At 34.5% G+C, this 22,553-nt stretch overlaps 1 protein-coding gene across 2 annotated transcripts in view; it reads right to left on the reverse strand.

The window, feature by feature from the left end:
• Nucleotides 1–22,553, reverse strand: part of Cyfip (Cytoplasmic FMR1-interacting protein Sra-1) — a 425,647-nt gene that overhangs the window by 71,274 nt on the left and 331,820 nt on the right. For both annotated transcript variants that reach the window (XM_090369296.1, XM_090369295.1), the window contains exons 20-22: nucleotides 19,557–19,647; nucleotides 12,087–12,230; nucleotides 1,289–1,379 (exon numbers count right to left, since the gene is read on the reverse strand). In XM_090369296.1, the coding sequence (XP_090225422.1) occupies nucleotides 1,289–1,379; nucleotides 12,087–12,230; nucleotides 19,557–19,647 (326 nt within the window). The remainder of the gene's footprint in view (nucleotides 1–1,288; nucleotides 1,380–12,086; nucleotides 12,231–19,556; nucleotides 19,648–22,553) is intronic.

Here is a 22,553-nt window from a genome sequence, read left to right on the forward strand (position 1 = left end):
ACTTTCAACATGGCGAACGTAAACAAATACAGTGATCACGTGACTTGCCATTTTCTTTTTTCGGCCCAGCAAGACATCTGCGCTGTATGTAAACATCCGATTTCAATGTGCCATTATATCAAGTCTACTGTACTTCTTGATTCAATCACTTTTTATATAAATAATTAAAAAATATGACAATGTAATGTTTTTAAATGATAGTAGTTGGAATTATTTAATGTAACCTTTTTTAAATTTGATTGTGTTTGGAAATAATAATAATACAAAAAAAAAAAAAAAAACCCCAAAAATTTAGTAGTAGTAGTAGCAGCAGCAGAAATGATGCAAAGAAGCAAGCATAAACATCAACAAAAAAAAAAAAAAAAAGAAGCTACCTCACATCAACAATCTGTTCATCCTCTCTAAAAATGTCTAATTCTGCCTTAAGTTTACTCAAATTACCTACTTCCGCAACACCAGATGGTAGTTTTCAACTTTCAATTACTCTGTGATTAAAAGCAAATTTTCACACATCTAACCTGTAGCCATCCATTTCAACTTAAGTTTACGACCCTTGTGTGATTGACTAAGGGTTAGAATATTATTACCATTAAGTTTACTCAATCCACTTAAAGCCTTAAACACTTCAATCAAATCTTCATGCCTAGTTTCCAAGTGGTGCAATTTGCAGAACCAGATTCTTTTGTGGTGAGAGTACCCGTTTGTGTTCTTGATAAATCTGGTTGCTCTTCTCTGCATCTGTTCTAAGAGATCCACATCTTTCTTAATATACCAGACCTGTAAATCATTGACTTCATGAGTTGTTCTCGCAGCCTGTCTGCACTACTCAGAGAATGTGATGTTGGACTGTACAATTACTTCAGTCTTTCTTGTCCACCATCTTGAGTGTGGTATATGTGGTATACCTAATTGGTATGGTATCCTGAGATTACTGCTGCCCACATGCAGTAATCTCAGGATACCATACTACTTTACATTTACCAACGTTCAACCTCAACTGCCACTTCCTTCTCAGGCAAACTGCCTAATTTATCTAGGTCTTGCTGCAGTAGCATGCCTTAATTCCTGTCATTAAACATTCTACCAACCTTTGTACCATCTACAAACATATACAGTAAGCTTGATATGCCTCCATCAATATCGTTAATAAATACTCTGAACAGTAACGAACTCTGAGGAACTTCAATAATAACCATTAGTCCAAGAAAAGCAATACCCATTTATAATCACCCTTAAATTATTACAACATATTTTCAGTTACTGTTAGTGATTTAAAAATTATATTTACCAGGTGAGCCATAATCATACAGAGGGAGTTTACAAATTTTGGGCATCACATTCATTAGTGTTGTAGTATATTGAAGTAAAGTCCCTTGGATCTAAAAAGGAAGGGAAGAAATAGATAAATTAATATATAAAAATAAATAGCAAAGCAAAATTCATTCCAGCAAAGCAGATTAGAAATAATTAATAAATTATTTATAAATACAGGTAGTCGTCGACTTACGACCATGTTAGATTCTGACCGACCTGTCGTAAAGCAATCTGGACGTAAGTCGGACCAATTTAGGTAAATCAGACACTGTGTACAACACAATTGGTTTACTATTTACAAAAATAAAAAAATATTATGAAAAAGATATCAAATACTGTATAAAACCTAAAAAATATTTTATCTTAAAGAACTAAACAAAACATATGTAGAAAATAGATAAGAAATATTTTACTGCTCACTCGTGCTTGGCTACAGGTCATCAGTACCGCCACTTGATGTAGTGGGAGTTGTTTTTCTCATAAACATGTTGATTTTTGTCTGAATTGTTTGTTTCCTTTTCTGCTCGTAAATTTCATGGTATGGCCGAAAAGCATCTTGTACCATTCAATCCCTGCAAATCGTTCGATGTTTGGGTCCATTTCCTAAAATTGTGTAAGAAGTTTATTTAGTATAGAAAAACCTTCAGATAACCCTCTAGTGGTGAATTTTTTTTCTGGTTCTTCCTCATCTTCATTTTTCTCATCTTCCATCCTTTCTTCTTCAGCCATTCTTTCTTCTTCTAAAGCAATAAGTTCTTCATTCGTAAGTTCTCCAGATTCTTGCTCTAGCAGCTCCTCAACATCTTCCGCTTCAATCTCTAAAGAAAGTCCATTTGCCAGTGTTACAATATTTTCCGTAACCATTTCAAGTTCATGTTCACTATCAAATTCATCAATAGTATTAACAAAATGCTGGACAGTTTTTCCAGATTCCATTCATGCATTTCTTTGTCACAGCCTCCCACATGGCCGCAATATTTTTGATGCATTTATAAATATCGTACTGTTTCCAAAACTCTCGCAAAGATAGTTCTGGGTTGGCATCTGTTGCGGCTATAGATTGGGCGAAAGTGGTTCGAAGATAGTGCACCTTAAATGTGGCAATTGCCCCTTGGTCCACAGGCTAAATGAGTGGAGTTGTATTTGGCAGCAAATAAACAACTTTTACATCTGGATGGAGGTGGAGGGCCAGGTGCATTATCTAAGATTAATACAATTTTGAAAGGAATTTCTTTCTTGAAGCAATATTCACAAACTTGAGGTACAAAACAATTTAAAAACCAGTCTTCAAACAATGTTTGAGTCATCCAGGCTTTTCGGTTTGAAAGGAAGTATACAGGCAGAGTGTGCTTGTTTACATTCTTTAAAGCACGGGGATTTTCAGAATGATAAATTAAAAAAGGCTTCAGTTTAAAACCTGCGATGTTCCCACCAAAGAGCAAAGTCAGCCTATCTTTAAGTGCCTTAAAACCAGGCATGCTTTTGACTTCTTGGTGAATGTAAGTGCGCTCTGGCATCCTTTTCCACAACAATTCAGTCTCATCCACGTTGAAAAGCTGCTCTGGTTGATGCTCTCTTTCCGTAATTATTTCATCCAGACTTTTAACAAACTCTTGAGCTCCTTCCACATCCGCACTTGCTGATTCTCCAGTGACCCGAACCCTATGAAGGTTGAATCTTCTTTTGAATCTTTTGAACCATCCCGTACTTGCTATAAATGTCTGAGTGTAATCTTTTCCGACACGTTTCTTCAGCATCTGAAAGAGACTTCTAGCCTTCGACTGCACTGTAAGAAGGCTTAAGGGTGTTCACTTCTGTATCTGTTCTTCCATCCAAAGAAACAATTTTTCCATTTCATGGATGGACCCCTGTACGTTGTTTCGTTATCACTGTTGCTCGCATGGGTGCTGAACCTTTAACAACTTCACGAATCCTTTCTTTGTCTTTCAAAATTGTCGACACTGTAGAATGAGATAACTTAAAATCACATGCGATTGGGTTTACCTTCTTTTCTTCTTCATGCTGCTTGATCACTTTCAATTTCGTGTCTAAATCAATGGCCTTTCTTTCTTTCTTTCTTGATAGGTCTAGGAGTAGACAAAGGCACTTTCCTCTTGGTTGACATGTTTAGGGGTTTTAAAAAAATGCTAATTGTAACACAAATATAACTGAACCAAAAATAGTGAACGTAATATGTATGCAAACAGAGATCGAGATGCATGAATCACGACAAACATACATCGGTAAGATGTTTTGTTCAACTGTGATGGCAAAGCTGACTAAACAGATTAAGACTAGCTTATTCGCGCCAAATTTTGCGTTCCCATTAGGCTTCAGGGCTATGGGGACCACAAGGATAGGGCTTGTGAGTGTAGTAGAAAAATCTGCGAGCACTGCATTAATTAAGAGAGGGGGTTGAATTGTGTATTGCATTCTTCCTAGCAACAATCTTGTATGTATGCTCAGTTCAGACTGAAACGTGGTGCGAGATGCAGTAGCAGTCGTAAGTCGATCAGTCGTAAAGTGCATAGGTCATAAGTCGACGACTATCTGTATGTTGAAAACTTCACTGAATTCTGGATGTTTAAAAAAAAAAAGTTCTATTAAGTCAATTTCAATCAGACTAATGAAATTTTTCATTTAATGCCAAATGCACTCTATTAGTAGATTTTATTAATTTAATTTAAATCAAATTTTTATTTTCAGTTTGCTAACAATTGGGAAATCCCACATGAGGAAAGAAAACATTTGATAAAAATATTTAATCTTTAACAAATTCCAGAAATAATAATTCACCAACCTCCATGGTTAGATGAACTTAGCAACAATTAATCATACTCACGTGGACCACGTAAAATGGTAAAGCTAGTGAAATACACCTTTCAGATGGCTACTTAATTATATTATATCAGTGATCATTTCTCCATACCTTACATTCTTAAACATACTTTCATGATCCAAAATTGTATGTATGCACATTCACATTCAAAGCTGTTAACTTTTAATAAGCTGGAGGGTAGCTGTAAGGAGGAGGGGGGATTTTTAATTTTTTTTTGCAGGAGTACACTGATAACATAAAAATTTTATATTAAAACACAGCCATAGGATTAGTTTTCCAGTACAGTACAGTACTTTCAAATGTTAACTTACTTCAGATTTTTCTGTCTGTGGATTTCTGTTTGAATTATCAATTAGACATCAACTAACTAAAGCTGCTTCAAGAAAGATACTGTTTCAGACTTGGCCCTTTTTGGAAATTATTAGCCCGCACATTTGCAGGCCAGAAGTTGCCCACCCCTGGTATACTACATACTACATCTGAACTTTTTATTGTAGTATTCCTCACGAGTATTTGTTAATTGAGCTTCAATGTCTCCATATATAAGTATAACAAAAGTACTGCTATTTTATCTGTTTTGTAATCAAGGTGGGTGATTTGATCTCTAGTATTTTAATGTATTCAAAAAAGACACTGTAGTGCCTGGAAAGTTTTGTTTATAACAATGCACTGCTTTAGACCTGGCTGTCATGAGCCTTTCCAAAGCTTTATATCATGTTTGTATCTCTTTATATCAACATATCCTGTTTGAAGCCAGCAGAATTTGAATAACACAAGGATGCACAATTTCCTTGTGGCCTTAAAACATTGGTCTTAAGAGGTCACAATAGAAAGTCAGCTCACTGCCAAAGTAAGTCCGCAACTTATCAAATTAACAATTTACCAAGTTGTATGAATAAAGTCATAGCTTCTGCCATGAATGTATTAAATATCTGAAGTTGTAACACTTCATTGGATTGTACCAGCACACCAATCACCTTAATAGCATAACGAATGTGGAACTGCACTAATCTTTTTTTATCATATGTATAAAACACTTATGGTAAAGTGTGCTATGAATGTTGCACACTACTGATCAGTTCATCATCCATCAATCTGTTATAATTGTGGCTGACATGAAAGGCTGTCTTTATGAATTTATTGAATGAATGTGGAGGGAACTGTTCTGGCTTGTATTTCTAAGCTCTATTGACAATGCAAGTCAAAGGGATTGCCATCCCATACAGTTATTTTCTTTGAAAATAAATCTTTAATGATACTAATTTTTAATAAACTTTATAAAGTTTTTATTAACCTTTATTGCCTACTGGAAACAAAAAAAACCTACAAAATAAAGTGGGCTTTCTTTTTATGGCTTACTGAACAATTACGGCAAACCATTCTCAGGTGTTTATTACAGCCATATTCATTAATGAAAATAATATATTCAGAGAATTTTTAAAAAAAATTCTGATTTCTGTAGTTTTAATGTAGTTTTGTTGTTACTATTTTGTAAAACAAAAAAGACTGAGAAAAATTATGTTATTGCAAAGAGATCAAAGTGTGTCAAAATGATAGATTCTCAGTCATAAACCTGGAGAGTTAGCAACTATGCATAGTTTATCAGCACTACAGTGTCTTTTTTGAATAAATTAAATACATTTGAATACTAAAGATCAAATCACCCACCATGATTACAAACAGATAAGACAGCAGTACTTTTGTTATACTTATATATGGAGACATCCAAGCTCAATTAACAAATATTCAGAGGAATACTACAATAAAAAGTTCAGATGTAGTATGCTCTATACCAGGGGTGAGCAACTTCTGGCCCGCAAATGTGCGTAATCCAGCCCATGGTTTTTCAAAATATATATAATAAATGGCCAGCCGAAAAATATATATCATGTTTATTGTAATTTTTATTATATTTGCTATTATTAAATGGTTTTTAACATTTTGATTGTGCAACATTTGAATTCATTTGAATTCGTGCCATATATCACGACTTGAGTAAGCAGCAGTGTTGCCAAACAGTAAGCAAGCATACTGTTTCTGGCAACATTGGTAAGCAGGCATAGATTTGCACACAGTCAGTAGTGGTTTCCGGACTCTTGGCTCTGCAGAATGTGATTGCAGTCAAGTTCATCATGCATTTCAATGGCAAATGTTGGTGAATAATCAACAAATAAAAGTAAATAATTTGAAAGGGATTTACCATTTTATTTTTATGAGGTTATCTGGTATCTATTGAAACCTATCGCAATGCATAATTGTAAAACTAAGATTATTGAAGGTTTTATAAAATCTTTGAAATTATAATTTTCGATTTAATTTTTTTATAATTATATTTTTGTAATTTTATCTTGAATTTGTATTTTGTTTTTCTTATTAATAAAATTAATTATATGTTATGAGTATATATATATATAAATATTACAATAAATAACATAAAACTGTTTATGACAATTTTTTCATTATATACCATTTTTAATAATTCTAAAAATCGTAGAAAGCTTAAAAAATAAAAAAAATTTGGGCCATGTGTACTGTACGTCACAGATGTTTTATTTGGCCCGCCATTTAAAAAGCTTACCCACCCCTGCTCTATATTATTCTAACCTAGTTCTTCTATCTCTATATTCTCTTTCATTTATCCTTTCCATTACAACAAAATGGTTATCAAAGAACTATTTGCTGCACTCTTACTCAAGTCATGTAGTAGCCAATTTAAGTTAAAACACCAGTTCTGTTATTACTTAGCCTATAACCAGTCACACCAATGTTTTCTGAGGCTCATACTGCACTTGGGTAAATGGAGTAAAAAGTTATCCCCATTTATAATCTTAAAAATCAGTGAAAAATAATTCAAAACTGTTCTCTTTTTGATGCAACCTTTATTTCCAGTCCATTACAAACACCATTATGAAAAATCCATTTTTATATTACAAACATATATTTTTAATTAACTTTTTAAAATACAACACCTGCAGCAGTGCTTTAGACATATTCTCCATCACCTTGAGAGTTCTGAATACAGGAAGACCCACATATCCATGGGGAATACATTCCAAGACCTACCATGGATGGCTGAAACCGCGGATATAAGCGAACACCTGCTGACCCCATATATAACATGATTTTCTTGAATATACATACATATAATAAAGTTTAATTGATAACAATTGTATGCCAGACAGACTTTTCTATGACACAAAGTCAGAGAGTGTAACAACTGAGAGTGTTGTCAGAACCCCAGGGGCTCACATCTGGCACGTATGGGCTTGGCGCACCCAGGGTCTTGAGCTGGATATCATCATCCTTCTCTTGGTGATTCTCTTCTCTTCTCTTCTCTTCTCTTCTCTCTCTCTCTCTCTCTCTCTCTCTCTCTCTCTCTCCCCCAGGGTAACTTGGAAATTTTTTTTTGGCTGGTGCAGCATAAGCCTCAGGCTTCCTTGCACTATATGGCTAGTAATAATAATAATAATAATAAGCGATAACTGTGAGCAATAATAATAATAATAATAATAATAATAAACAACCGAATCTTCGATGAGGACCAAAGAGCCTTCTACAGGAAACTCGGTGAACACAAGAAAGCAGGAAATGGACCACCCAAGAAGAAGATGATCAAAGAGTTCTGGGAAAATATCTGGAGCAGTGAAGTAAGACATAACAGCAGAGCACCCTGGATAGAAGTAGAAAGGAAGAAAATGAAGGACATACAAGCGATGAGAGAGTGGGAGATTCGAGAAGTAGTAGTAAAACAGTCGATCAGGAACACCCACAACTGGCGAACCTCGGGAATTGATAATATCCACAACTATTGGTACAAGCTCACCTGCACACACACACATGCACCTAGCAGAGCAGTTCACTCGAATGATAAGCAACCTGGAGACAATCCCAAAGTTTCTCACTGAAGGAGTCACATATCTGAAGCCTAAAGATGAAGATACAAGAAACCCGGCGAAATATAAACCAATCACATGCCTCCCAAAGATGTACAAGATCCTGACCAGCTGCATAACTAAGAAGATATCAGACCACTTAGAGAGTCATAACATAATGGTCGAACAGTAGAAAGGATGCAAGCGGAGGAGCAAAGGATGCAAGGAACAATTAACCATAGATGCCGCAGTTATGGAGCAAGCCTTCAAGAAGCACCGCAACCTATACTCGGCCTACATCGATTACCGTAACCTATACACGGCCTACATCGATTACCGTAAGGCCTTCGACTCCATACCTCATAGCTGGCTAATAGAGACCCTGAAGATCTACGCAACAATGGTCAAATGGAGTACCACCATTAAGGTCACAGAAGAATTCAGCAAGGACATCAGGATAGAATTTGGTCTAGAAAAATGCAAGACCCACACATGGCACCAGGGAAAATTAGTTGGCCGAAACTACCAGCTGCTGACTAGTAAAGAGATCGAAGCTATGACAGAAGGAGAGACCTACAAATACCTAGGGATGATGCAGGCCAAGCAGTTAGAGCACAAGCAAATCAAGAAGTGCCTGACCAAAAAATATCATCAGAGACTCAGAAGCCTGCTGAAAGCAAAATTGAACAGAGGGAACACAGTTAAAGCCTTAAACACCTATGCAGCTCCAGTACTAACATAGACATTTGGGATCATAGATTGGAATAACACCGAGCTAGAAGATATCATGCGAAAGACAAGGACAATGATGATCAAGAGTTGCCAACACCACCCAAAGTCAGTAGTGGAGAGAATAACACTACCTCGGAAAGAGGGAGGAAGGGACCTGATAGAACAACAGAAAACAGCGATAGTTAACCTGAAGGATTACTTTGAGAACAACACAGCACCAGGCCATAAGGAAGACATATAAGTGGTATACCCCACTCAACCTAAGCAAGGAAACCCCTCCAGCCCAGACAATACAAGAAATGAAGTTAGACAGATGGGCAAAGAAGATATTCCATGGCAGACACTACAATGACCTCCATCAAGATCACATTGACACCATTGCTTCCAATGCATGGATCACAAGCGGGACGCTCTTCCCCGAGACTGAAGGATTCATGCTGGCCATCCAAGACCAGGTAATCAACACCAGAAACTATAGAAAATACATCGCAAAGGAGCCCGGAATGTCAGATGACACATGTCGACAATGCCACCTGGCCTCAGAAACAACCCAATACATCATCGCGGGGTGATGTGTTGGATCGTTTCTGAGGCCAGGCTGAATACTCTGATAGACACGACCAAGTAGCCAGGATAATACATCAGAAGCTAGCAAGGAAATATTAGTTGACCAAAGACAGTGTACCATACTACAAGTATGAACCCCAGCCAGTACTAGAGACCCAAACCCACAAGTACTGGGATCGCGCCATAATAACAGATAAGACCATTCTGCACAACACACTGGACATAACTCGTGTGGACAAGATGAAAAAGGCTACCTACCTGATTGACATAAGTGGTGCTGAACAGTTACTTAAACTTATTATTATTATTTTTTAATTTTGTGGTGATCTATAATTGATCTATAATTAGTACCTCTATATAAAGAATTAAATTATTATATAATGTATATGTATAATTTGTATTATGAAATGTAATTTTTATAATTATATTATTGTAATAAATATCATATAACATATATATTTTTAATATTATATATATACATATATTTAAATAATGACAAAAGTTAAATTATAATAAAATAAATAAATAAATATTGGTGTGGCTCTGCTTTAGAGTGCTGTCTGTTCTATAATTTATTTTTCGCTGCATAAGGGCCACCGCCGTGTAAATCCTCTGCATTGGTGGATCGATTGGGGGAGGAATGGGCGGTCTGGTTCTTCGATCTTTTCGCCTTTGCAATAATTTGTATAGCGATTGAAATGCAGCGATTCCATGACCATTATTGGCCTCGTGGTCCTCTGTCGATATGGGGCATAATGGTCAGTCTATTATTTTTATTTTATTTTTATTTTGTTATCTTTTAGTAGTTCCTTTAACCCTTTTTGGTGATATTTCACGTCTTTTGGAACTGGTACCTTTCGAGTGGGGTACCGCTAAATTATTATGTAATTGGTGTTAGTTTAAATTTTATATTGGTTTTATTAATTGGATTTAAGGTGCTAAATTATATAGGGGTTTTTCGGCTGCTAATTATGTCTTACCTTTACTTTCCCTTCCCTTCCCTGTTCGTTCGTTTTATTTTGGGTTATTTTTATGTTAATTTTCGCTCTACAGTTTTTTCCATACTACTGGCTTATGTTTTCATTTTATTTTAAAATATTGTGTGTATATATATGGTGTCCACATATTGCACCGTATCTCACCCAAAACTGCTACCGCTTTACCAAACCGATATTTTTCCATCATATCTAGTACTTATTAATACCAATATATATATATATATATATATATATATATATATATATATATATATATATAATTATACAAAGAAAGAATCAGATCTAACAGGCAGAAAACAGAGTAGGGGTGCCACAAAATAAATTAAATTACTTAAGGGTGCCGTTATTAAAAAAAGGTTGAAAACCACCTGCCTGGCTCATAACTTGCAAATCTGTCTTCTGCTCTATTGTTTTTAACTCCTATCATATAAGTTATTTAGTGGGTTACTATACTCACAGTGTAAAACCTTGCATTTTGCAGAAGTAAAACACAAGTTCCTCTTAACTGACCACTTTTGAAGCCTGTCCATATCATTCTGAAGGAGCACTACATGACACTGGACATCATTAGCCACTTTCCCTACCTTCATATCTTCAAATTTCACATGAAGCCCTGTATCCCTTTTTCAGTCAATGAAGGAAATCAAAACAGAAGAAATCTCCACTCTGATCATTGAGGGACTCTACTTCTTAAACCTAGTTCTTTCTAAAGTGTAACCATTACCACAACCCTTTTCTTCCTGGCCTGTCCTTCCCATGATCCTAAAATATTCTACATTATATAGCAATCTCTACTGCTGAATTGAGTGAAACACTTAGCTAAAGTCTAAATATACAATTAAGTTATTCCCTGCATTTCATCCAACTTGTGAGTAATACTGTCAAAACTTAAGTTAGTGAAACAAGATTTTCCCTTTACAAAACCATGCTGTGTTTCCTTGAGAATACCACTTTATCTAGATGATGCTACATTGTATTCTTAACTATTTCATCTCCATGATTTTTCCCAATTCCTGCCAAGGTCAGGAATATGAAATATAGAGAAAAATAACAGTTAAAAATCACTAGGCAGTCATAAACAGGCAATGTCACTAGTGCTTAATTCCAGTGACAATATCCAGCATATTTTCAGCTTAATGCTTATTGTATTTAAGCTTAAAAAACATTCTTTCAAGTCATGATAAAAAGAATTCACAGATTAAAGAGATAGAGAGAAAAGAAATTTCCAATTGATATTCCATTTCCTAACTAATATGACCATTAATAATTCATAAGATTAAAATAAAAATTTAATAAAAGTTCCACTTTATTAATAAAACAATTTTTCTTCAAAAATGCAGTGTTTACCCATGAGCATTGATTATCAAACCATAATAAACACTGCATTTTTTATTTTTCTTCAAAAATGCAGTGTTTATTATGGTTTCATAATCAAGAAAACTGCCAATTTAGCCCATCAAAATTATTTTATATAATAAACAAGGTAATATAAACAGTACAAGAAAATTGCTAGAATCAATTATCCTTTCAAAGATATTTTCTTATGTCTAATTCATTTAATAAAAAAGCATAATCTATTAAAATCTATGCTGAATTTTTTTGCAATCAGATAACTCAAGCCTATATATATTTTTCCATTACACAGCTTTATTATTTATGAAATTATAAACTATCCTGTATACTTAATGTGTTTTCAAGTAGTAATAATCATTCTATATCAGCATCTTAAATAATAACAAAATAAAAAAAAAAAAAATAACTAACCAAACTTTTAACAATTTTTAGAAGTTCCTCCATTACTACAGCAATACCTTGGTAACCTAACAAACGACAAATGGCTCTAAAATGTGGTGCTCCAACAAATCCACTATACATACCATAGATAGTAGTATTAGCAACGTTTAGAGCCTAGAAGAAATATAAACAAATGAAATGTAAAAGTATTCTTATTTTATCTTGTTCTAGCATAAAATCATTGCTCAATTTTAATTCAAATCCTAAATTACCTATATACACTGAACTTTTAAAGCTACCAGCTCTTGTTCAAGAATTTAAAGAGATACAATTTAGAATGGAATAACTCCTTTGCCATTTTGTTTGTAACCAAATCCACCATAATTGTAAAAAAACAGTTTAAACAGCACTATATTACTGCATTAAAAAATAATAACCAATGAGTAAATGTAGAAAACAAAAACTTTAATGTGAGGGATTACATTTGGAATGTTCCTGATTTATGATTTCATCAAAATTGGGATTCAATTCACTAGTGGCTATTCGTAGAACTGCTCCTAAATTTTCATCCATTATTCTTGATCTAATTTTGCTCTTTGCATTTTTCATTAAAGAAAATGTAGTTTCGCATAGGTATGTCGATCCAAAGAATGCCAAATATTTCTGTGCATTATCCAGAATATTTTTAAACATTTCTGGATTTAACTAGGCACAAAAGTCCGTTATTGTTTTTTCAGCAAACTGATTCTTTAATATTAAATTTGATTGTAAATTTATCAGTTCCAACTGGATACAAGGTGGTGCATCATTGACATTAAAATTAAATGGTAGGCTTACTAAAGATAGTCTTTAGAAATTTTCTGAAAATCATCAAATCTTCTTGTAAATTCATTACATAAGTCACTTATTATAGCCTCATATTTCTTAAAATCAACACATTTTAAGAAAATTTGCGCATGAAAGACTATTGTACAAATTGGAGCAGAATGGTATTAAGGGTAAGTTGCTACAATGGATAAAAGGATGGTTAAGTGGGAGAAGACAGAGGGTGGTAATCAATTGGTGCTGCTCTTCGTGGACTAATATTATTAGTGGAGTCCCACACCGAACCCTGTGGGACTCCACACCAAACCCTGTGGAGTCTCACAGGGTTCAGTGTTGGGTCCACTGTTGTTTTGTATATTTATCAATGATATTGATGAAGGTATATCAGGCTTAATGTCGAAGTTTTCAGATGATACAAAGGTTGGCATGGTTGTTAATGACAGTAATGGCAGTGTGCTACTGCAACAGGATCTAGATAATTTGGGCAGATGGGCTAAGAAGTGGCAACTGAAGTTTAACCTTAACAAATGCAAAGTACTGCATATGGGTAAAAGTAATCCCAGAGAAACGTACCAACTGTGTGGTACTACACTTAAGGTGGTAGAAAATGAAAAAGACCTGGGAGTAATTGTGCAGTCAGATATGAAGCTTTCTGAGCAATGCAGACAGGCTGCCAGGGCAGGTCATGGGGTTTTGTCAATGATATATAGGAATTTTGCTAGCAGGGAAAAGGAGGTGATCGTCCCTCTGTAGGCGCCTCCGTAGCCAGGTGGGAAGGAGCAGCAGTGCGTAGTATACGCTTCTTGATTAGACCGGGGTTCGAGCCCGTCACCACCAAATACGGAGGATGCAGAAAGGTCAGGGAATGACCACCGCATATCCCGGAGCAATATGGCCTTAGTTGCTAATGCTCATAAAAACCAAATAACAACAAATAACATCGTCCCTCTGTATAAGACAATGGTCAGGCCACGCCTTGAGTACTGCATACAGGTCTGGAGGCCTCATTTTAGGAAGGATGTAGATTTACTTGAGCAACAAGATTGGTGAGGGGAATGAAGGGATACCAAGAGAGGCTTAAGTTCTGCAAATTGCAGTAGCTGGAGACTAGGCACTGCGCAGTGATTTGAATTAGGTGTATAAGGCCTTGAATGGGTTGAGCACGCTGAATTCTGATGGGATCCTTCCACTTGTTCAGATTACAAAACTAAGGGGGCTTTCAAATTAAGAAAGGACAGATGTAGAATAGATGTGCGGAAATTTGCCTTTAGCCAGCAGGTGGTTAATTGCTGGAACAAACTTCCATCTGTCGTGGAAGTTGATAGGTTGAATAAATTTAAGGAGGAACTGGACAGGCATTTGGAGGGAATGGTGTGATTTTTTTTTTTTTTTTTTTTTGGCTGATGCTGCATAAGCTCATACACTTGCTTTCTTGCATCACATGCCACTACTACTACTACTACATTTCAAGTTTTTTTCTCTTTTTTGTAAGATCAGAAAGTGAGTTAACTGTTTATTTTGGAATTGTTGCGAAAATAACTTGAGTTTTCTCGTAAACGATGTGACATTTGTATACATATCAAAAATAAATAGTCCTTTCCTTGTAATAATAAATTTAATTCATTTTGATGCAAAAACAAATCAAAGGAGAAGAAAAAGTCATTCAGCCATTGTTCATCTTTTAATTCACAAAATTCATTCAGCTTGTCTTGTCCTTAGCATTTAAGAAGTTTACAATTTCATCCAACAAATCATGAAATCATTTTAACACTTTTGCAAGACTAAGCTATCTTATGTCCATATGGTAAGGAATATCAGTAAAATTACATTCAATTTCTTTCAAAAATGTTATGAACTGCCGGTGGTTTAAAGCTCCTCCACGAATAAAATTAACTACTTTCGTTACAACCGATATAACATGCTTCAGTTTTAAAACTCTTTTGCAAAGGGTTTCTTGATGAATTATACAATGTAAGAAAATTATTTCTTTTCCTGGAATACGCTTTATTTTGTCGCTTATTCTTTTTAATAATCCAATGTTTTTTCCTGTCAAACTAGGACACCCATCGGTTGTGTTGACAATTTTGTCCCACTTTATATTATGTTTTTGCAAAGCTTCTTGAAGAGCTATAAAAAAATCTTCACCAGTCGTTGTGTCTTTCATAGGATATGCAGAAAGTAATTCCGCCGTAATTTCAAATCTATGATTTATACCTCGAATAAAGATTAAAAGTTGACTCGTATCGGTAATGTCACATGACTCATCTAAAGCTAGTGCATGGTAAGTACAATCTTCCAATTTTAATTTTAATTGATCACATAAATTACTTGAAATATTATCAATTCGTCTCCCAAGAGTTCTTCGTGACAGAGAACTTTTTTCAAACGTCAGTTTTTTTTATCAGGGCATAATAATTCAGCAATATCTATCAAACATTCCTTCACAAATTCCCCATCAGAAAATGATTTACATTGTTTTGCAACCTTATGTGCAACAATGTAACTAGCTTTTGTCAGAGCTCTATCTATATTTGACAAAATTTTCAAAGTATTTTGTTGCTTACGCAAACCACATTTTAAATTTTCTGCTTCAATTTTCATTTGTTCCGGTGAAAATAGCTTATATTTTATGAAATGTTTTGTTGAAAAATGCCTTTTTAGATTATATTCTTTAAAAATGGAAATAGTTTCGTTACAAACCACACAAACAGCTTTATCGTCTATATTTGCAATTAAATATTTGAAAGTCCAATTATCATTGAAAATGCGGTATTCGGCATCAATTTTTCTTTTTTTTTAATTGGCTCATTTTACGGGCTATAAATTATATTAAATTAAAAATTGTAATAATTAGAAAAGGCATAAACTGACTTATAAAATATCTTGTACCAATATTATTTTTTTCAATAAGAAGTCAAACCCAAAGGAACTTCGTTCGATCAATGCTACAATAATAATTAGGAAATAATACTCTTTGACGCTGCATAAAATCACCTGGTTAACTGTGCACTGCTTACTGCTGTGCGCTGCACTGACCGCGATTCGCGATTGAACCGAGTTAAGCCGAACGTTTATGGTTATGGCGAGTGTAGTCAGGTATGGATTTTCTATATTTATGCACTTATAGAGGGGGGCCCGGATTCAACATTGTCGTGGACCGGCTCTTGCCCACCCCTGTTTTAGAGTGAAATGAAGGATAAAGAATTTCATTCCTACAAAAATAATTTTGCTGACACTATCTGTGCAAACATTAGAATTAGAAGAATTAAAACAGTAATAAAGTAACCAAGAAAAAAAAAAGAGAAATACAAATTATGCAGTAATGTCATTGTAATGTCAAATGACACAATGCTGAGAACATGTGTGTGTGTGTGTGTGTGTGTGTGTGTGTGTGTGTGTGTGTGTGTGTGAGAGAGAGAGAGAGAGAGATTTGGAGAAGCGACCATCACCAAATTATGATCTGTGGCACCTAAATCATCACTAACAGTGACCATGTACTTTGAAGGGTTGCTTGTGAGAAAAAGATCAAGTTTGATGGATTTGTTGTTAAGTTTGTCTGGTATTCTGGTAGGTAAATGAACAAGCTTGTCATTAGTAATTTCAAAAGCCTTGGCATTTCAACCAGTAGGATCTGTGTAACTAGAATGGCAGTCAGCTGAAGTTGTGAACATTAAAATCACCATAGAAAATGACCACACTGTTAAGAAAGTTCAGTTTCAAAGAAAGGAAAAACGTTCTATATGATTTGTAGAATTGGGAGAATGAGGTGACAGCTGAATTTGAAAGTGACAGCTAAATTTGAATTTGACAGCTGAATTTGAAAGCTGAATATGGGAGATAGAGGTGACAGCTGAATTTGAAAGAAAGGAGTAGAGCTTTTATGTCATATGAGATCAAAAAGAGGAAGTTCCAAATAGAAGTCTCTGACAGGAAATATCAGAGCAGACATGTGCAAAAGTACTGCCTTTAAAACAAAATGAATCTTAGAGTGAATAATTAGGGAAATTGAGATGAGTGATGGTTGAGGTATTTGTTAATTGTGATTCTGTCAAAAAAAAAAGTGAGGTTTAACAGATCAAAGGTGGAGATGGACATAACTGAGATTGGAACTGAGGCTATGTACAAATTTGTATATTTGTGAAATGAATGAGTAAATTTTTATAATGAGGAAGGAAATTAGAAGAATTAACAAATTACAAGTAAATAAACCATACAAAACTTGCAGTCCCCACTGTTCAGGATAAAGAAACTGAAAACACTTCATATTACTGAGCACATGGTATTCTTAACTATATATGTGAACAGAGCAAGAATCACCTAATGGTAGCTTTAAAGACCATATCAATAAGTAATATCAATATTACCTATTGATATGGATAAAATAATAGTAATATCAATTAATAATTATTAATTGATAATTTAAAAAAATGATAAAAATAATTAAAGAAACTTATAATGGTATTTATGAATATTCTTCAGTGATTTTTTGGTTCCTCCTGAGGTACCTATAATATGTCAGATATTTGAAAATTTCTATTTCAAATATATTTTAAATTTGATAATAGACAGCAATTAAGTGCTCGAGTGCTGTGAACATGACACCCGGAAAAGTTCTGGTCCGACTTAAGGAATGTAGAGAATAATCCCCCCATACCCATTGAGCTTTTTTAGACCCCTAAATTTTAATTCTAATGTCAAGCTACAGGAGCGAAAAAGAATAATCGCTCCATATTTATTAAGCTTTTAGACCTTCAAAATTTAATTTTATGTCAATCCATGTAATGGTTTCCTTGCTGCCAGAGGTATGGTGTTTGAAGACAGAAGTCTTGAGCGCTCAATGTTGAGACAGAGAGGTCTGAACACTATGGTTCTGACAGTGGAGAAGTCCCACATTTTTTGTAAAATTGATATCCCCTTCCCAAAGAATTATTAGCGCATTGGACTAGGAGAGTTGGCTGAAAAAGAAGCTTCCTATATCTAAAATAAAGGTAATCCCTGTTGGTTTCATAATTCAAATATTTATATATTATAGGAACTTTGAATTTAAAAAATAATTAATAAAAATACTGTATGCTATTACTTAATAAATATAAATTGAGTATTACAAAGGTCTGGAAATCTATTTCACTAAGAATAAAGACAAGACTTGTTGGAAGCCTTTAGTTATTGGCTCAAATGGGTATCCTTAGAGGAGAGACTCCAGTTTTGTAAATTGTAGAATCCAGAAACTAAGTATAAAGCAGAATAATTTAGATGTTTGGCAAACTGCCTAGAATGTCTTTTCTCTTTTTGAGGTGGCATAAACTCTAGGACATATACTTAACAAAGGATAACTGCACTCTAGACATAAGAAAATTTTCTTTTAGCAAAAGAGTAATTAACTATTCACATGTTTTACTGCTTTAGATTTTTGACCTTGGGGATCACTGCTTTGCACAGTGAAGACTACAGTGGATAACACAGCACTGAAGCCTAGGCTTATGTTCAACTTAGAGAGACCTTGGTTCTGTCAATGTTGTTAATATATTTTGAAATTGTATATCTCCACCTGAACAGGTGAATCCACAATACATTGTTTTGAAGTAACTGACTTCTCATCTGCTGATGGGTGGCCTCTATTAGCAAACTTATGATTATCTATGAATAATGTATTTTGCCTAAATGAACAGCCAAGCAACATATGGAAGTTAAAACTTCCATTTTAATCAAATGAAGGTCATTTAAATGGAATCTTTATAAATAGTATGCATCACCTGAACAGGTAAATCCTATTCAGGTTATGTTATATAATTTAAAAGATTTCGGCAACTTAAGCAGAACCATAGATAACAGTATTTGTCTCTAAGCCAAACATAAGCCCAATAGCACTGGATACTCTGCATTAGTCTTCAGTGAGAGCCGATTGACTCCACAAATGAAAACTGAATGCAGTAAAGCATACAACATGTATCTAATTTCAATGACTGCACTGAACTATTCCCCCAAAATCATATGGACCTGAAGAGCTGATGCCTTGAAGAACTGTATGAAGGACCTTGCATCAAGGTCCTTCATCAAGGACCTTCAAGTCCATCATCCAAGGTCCTGGATGATCGACTTGAAAACTGAATGCAATAAAGCATACAACGTGTATCTAATTTCAACAACTGCACTGAACTATTCCCTAACATCATCCAAGGTCCTGGATAATGGACTTGAAGGACCTTGGTGCAAATAGGTTAAATATATAATAACAATTTGGTGATAGGAGGGGGGTGGGAGATATTGGGGATCAATCCAGACATATATGCCTAGCTTCATATATTATTCTACTGATTCTTATACTAATATTAATTTATATATTATGTTTAATCTAAATGTTGCATGTAGTCAAACTTTTTTTTTTTTTTTTTTTTTATTTAGCAAAAAATTATATTTTAGTATCATTTTTCATCACAAAATCAAACTAGTTTTCCTACAGGGCTGATTATTATTCCAACACTGGAAGCAATACTCCCAGATTAAAGGGAAATTTCACTAAACAAGAATTTTTGTGGTGATACAAAAAAAAAAAAAAAAACTTATCCATATCGACATAAGGTTATGGTCCAGTTATGGAAAAATTCATGCATGCTAAATAGATATTATGTAGTCAAGAATAAAAATAATATCAACAAATATATAAAATGTTCTTACCTTAGTTCCCCAGAAATAGTGAGGTGGAGCAGCAGGAGGTTTGTCTCGAGCAACAGGCTGGGTAAAGGTAATATCCTTTACTTTAACAAATCTATACATATTTAAAATAAATTTCTGATTGAGAACTCCAAAATAAAATTATGACTGTAAACTAAAAATTATGATTATCAATGAGAGCTAATATTAACAGTTATGGTCATGAACTGAGCATATCAGTGGAAAATGGGAAACACATCTAGTGAAATCAGCAAGAGGGTGCCCAATGTGGTCCACAGCTTGGTAACTAAGCAACTCAGAGGAGACCTAATTGAGATGTATAAGGTTCTGAGAGAAGAAAGTAAAATGAATGAGGGTAAAATTTTCACTGTTACAAATGATTCTGGAACTAGGGCCCAAAAATTCAAATTATGGGAAGGAGAGGAAGATTGCAGGAAGTTTTCTTTTAGCAAGAAAGTTGTTAATTATTGTAATAAATTGCTTACATGTATAACTGAGACTGACATCTTTAATAAATTCAAAGGTCAGCTGTAAATACACCTACATGAGATAGGAATCAAATAAGTAGTTTATATTTTATTTTTATTAATTAATTAATTTTACTTTTTGTCTGGTACAGCAAAAGCTTCAGGCTTCCTTGCACCTAATACTAACTTTTAGCTAACCCACTAATGGGTTAGCTAAAAGATAGTAGACAGGATAGAAAGAATAAGACATCAGTACATTACAAAGTGTACACAATCACCACAAATTCTAAAAGTAGCTCTGATCTCACTGCCAATTTATAAAGGCTAACACGCTACTTTTTGAATGCATATAACACACTTATATGTATCAACACTAATAAGACAATTTTTACAATAGCCAAAAAAGGAGTGGACAAGTCATAATATATGAAGTATTTGACATTTAGCTAATTAACCTTTTCAGGAGTGAATAAGTTGATCTATATAATTCATGTGTGGCGCTGTGCTTTTGAATATCATTTCAATCATATATCAAATAAAGCATCCATTTATGTGAAAACTGAAATGTCTTTACATTTTTCCAATACATGCTACCATCTATATATCCAACTAACTGTGTACATGTTTTCAATAGATGGCAGCATGGAAACAGCTTTGAAAATCAGGCAAGGACCATAACACCTGTTTGCTGTTAAATTTTGGATTAGAAGCCAAAATTTTCTGGAATTCAGATCAAGAAGTTGATGAAATTGAATTAATTGATTTTGAAATAGATGTAGAAAACATCACTGCTTCAAAAAAAAAAAAAAAAAGTAAATTTTTAATTTTGATTTAATTTGATAATAATTTACATTAATAATGGGCAATCAAGTCAAAATAAGAAATTAATATTTAAAAGCATTTATGTACAAAGTTTTCATTTCTAAAAAACTTAATTTTAAAAGATATTCACTCATCAGAGCCCATACATATCCAGGAAACTCACTCGTGAAAGAGTCAATGCTGTTATGCAAAATATTAAGAGTTGGGTTCAAAGGCATATTCTTTAAATATAAATCACTTACTTCATGGAAAATAAAATCAGGAAACAAAAAAAAAAAAAAGTGTACTAGAAAGATCACCAGAGGCTGATTCCAAATCTGTTTTCAATTTTCCTACAGAACATCTAATTTTTGCAATGAGACCAATTATATGAATTAATAAATCAGAGACCAATATTTATTTATTATTATTATTTATACATTTTGGTCCTTGAGGTTGTCGTTGAAATTCTCTCAGACATGCCAGATAAGCTGTACTTGCTACCTGGGAGTCTAAAACGTTGATGGAACTGATATTTGGGTGACATTCAAGTCAAATGGACCAATTTCGGTGAAGTCCGGTCAGTCTATGACAGCCAAATCTGCTGCTTGCACCTTCACGATAGTGGGACTGTTAGTAATCCTGGGTATAACCCCCATGTGCAAACATACTGTGAGTGACCACCTAGATGTGAACCAACGTAAGCAGGAGTCAAGGTGTGCCGCACACACAACAGGGAGAATTGCCACCCCTCTGTGTTACAAGGCAATACTAAGTGGTAAATGATTCTCATCAACCGGTGTAATACCACCACTTTGCTTATCAAGTGCTTGAAGTGGTGGAACCCATGTTAAATCTCCAGAGCCAAGTTGCAGTCAAACCTTCCCCATCTCTTCCATTATGCAGTATGACTGTCTTTTGAGGTTATGATGGACATCATGGTGAGATCCAATATTCCTTACGTTTCGAGGGTACAGCTCTAAAACTGTGTTCGCAAGTACCACCTTTGAGACGAAAGGAATCATACAGAGAATAATTTGAGCAACTGAGATGAGCAGTGGTTGAATAAACCAATAACTGAGATTCTGTCAGAAAAAGTATATGGGGGTTTGGCAGACTGCATGTGGAAATGGACATCGTTCAGATTAGAATTGAGACCACATATATTTGAGAAATGGACTAGGAAGTGTTTGGGAGGTTTAGATCTTTTCGTAGCTAAGCTTACCCTATTAGTTTGACAATTCATGGTGTATTCAATAGTAAAAAAAGTGTTGGGGGGGAGATATGCTGTATCAAATAATGAAATTTTTGGATATGGCATACACATGATAAGAATATTATTATTATTATTAGCTGTATGGTGCAAGGAAGCCTGAGGCTTATGCTGCACCAGCCAGAAAAAAAAAAAAAAATTCTGAGTTACCCTGAGAAAGAGGGAGGGGGGGAATCACTAAGAAAGAGAAGAATGATGATATCCAGCTCAGGACCCTGAATATCATCATTCTTCTCTTTCTTAGTGATTCCTCTCTCTCTCTGGGTAACTCAGAATTTTTTTTTTGGCTGGTGCAGCATAAGCCTCAGGCTTCCTTGCACCAAACTGCTAATAATAATGATATTCTTACCATGTGTATGCCATATCCAAAACTTTAATTACTTCATACAGCAATGTGCCCCCAACGCTTTTTTTACTATTGAATACACCATGAATTGTCAAACTAATAAAGTAAGCTTA

The sequence above is a fragment of the Mastigoproctus giganteus genome, chromosome 3 (assembly GCF_048544385.1).
Source record: "Mastigoproctus giganteus isolate SK-2022 chromosome 3, ASM4854438v1, whole genome shotgun sequence".
Taxonomy (NCBI): domain Eukaryota; kingdom Metazoa; phylum Arthropoda; class Arachnida; order Uropygi; family Thelyphonidae; genus Mastigoproctus; species Mastigoproctus giganteus.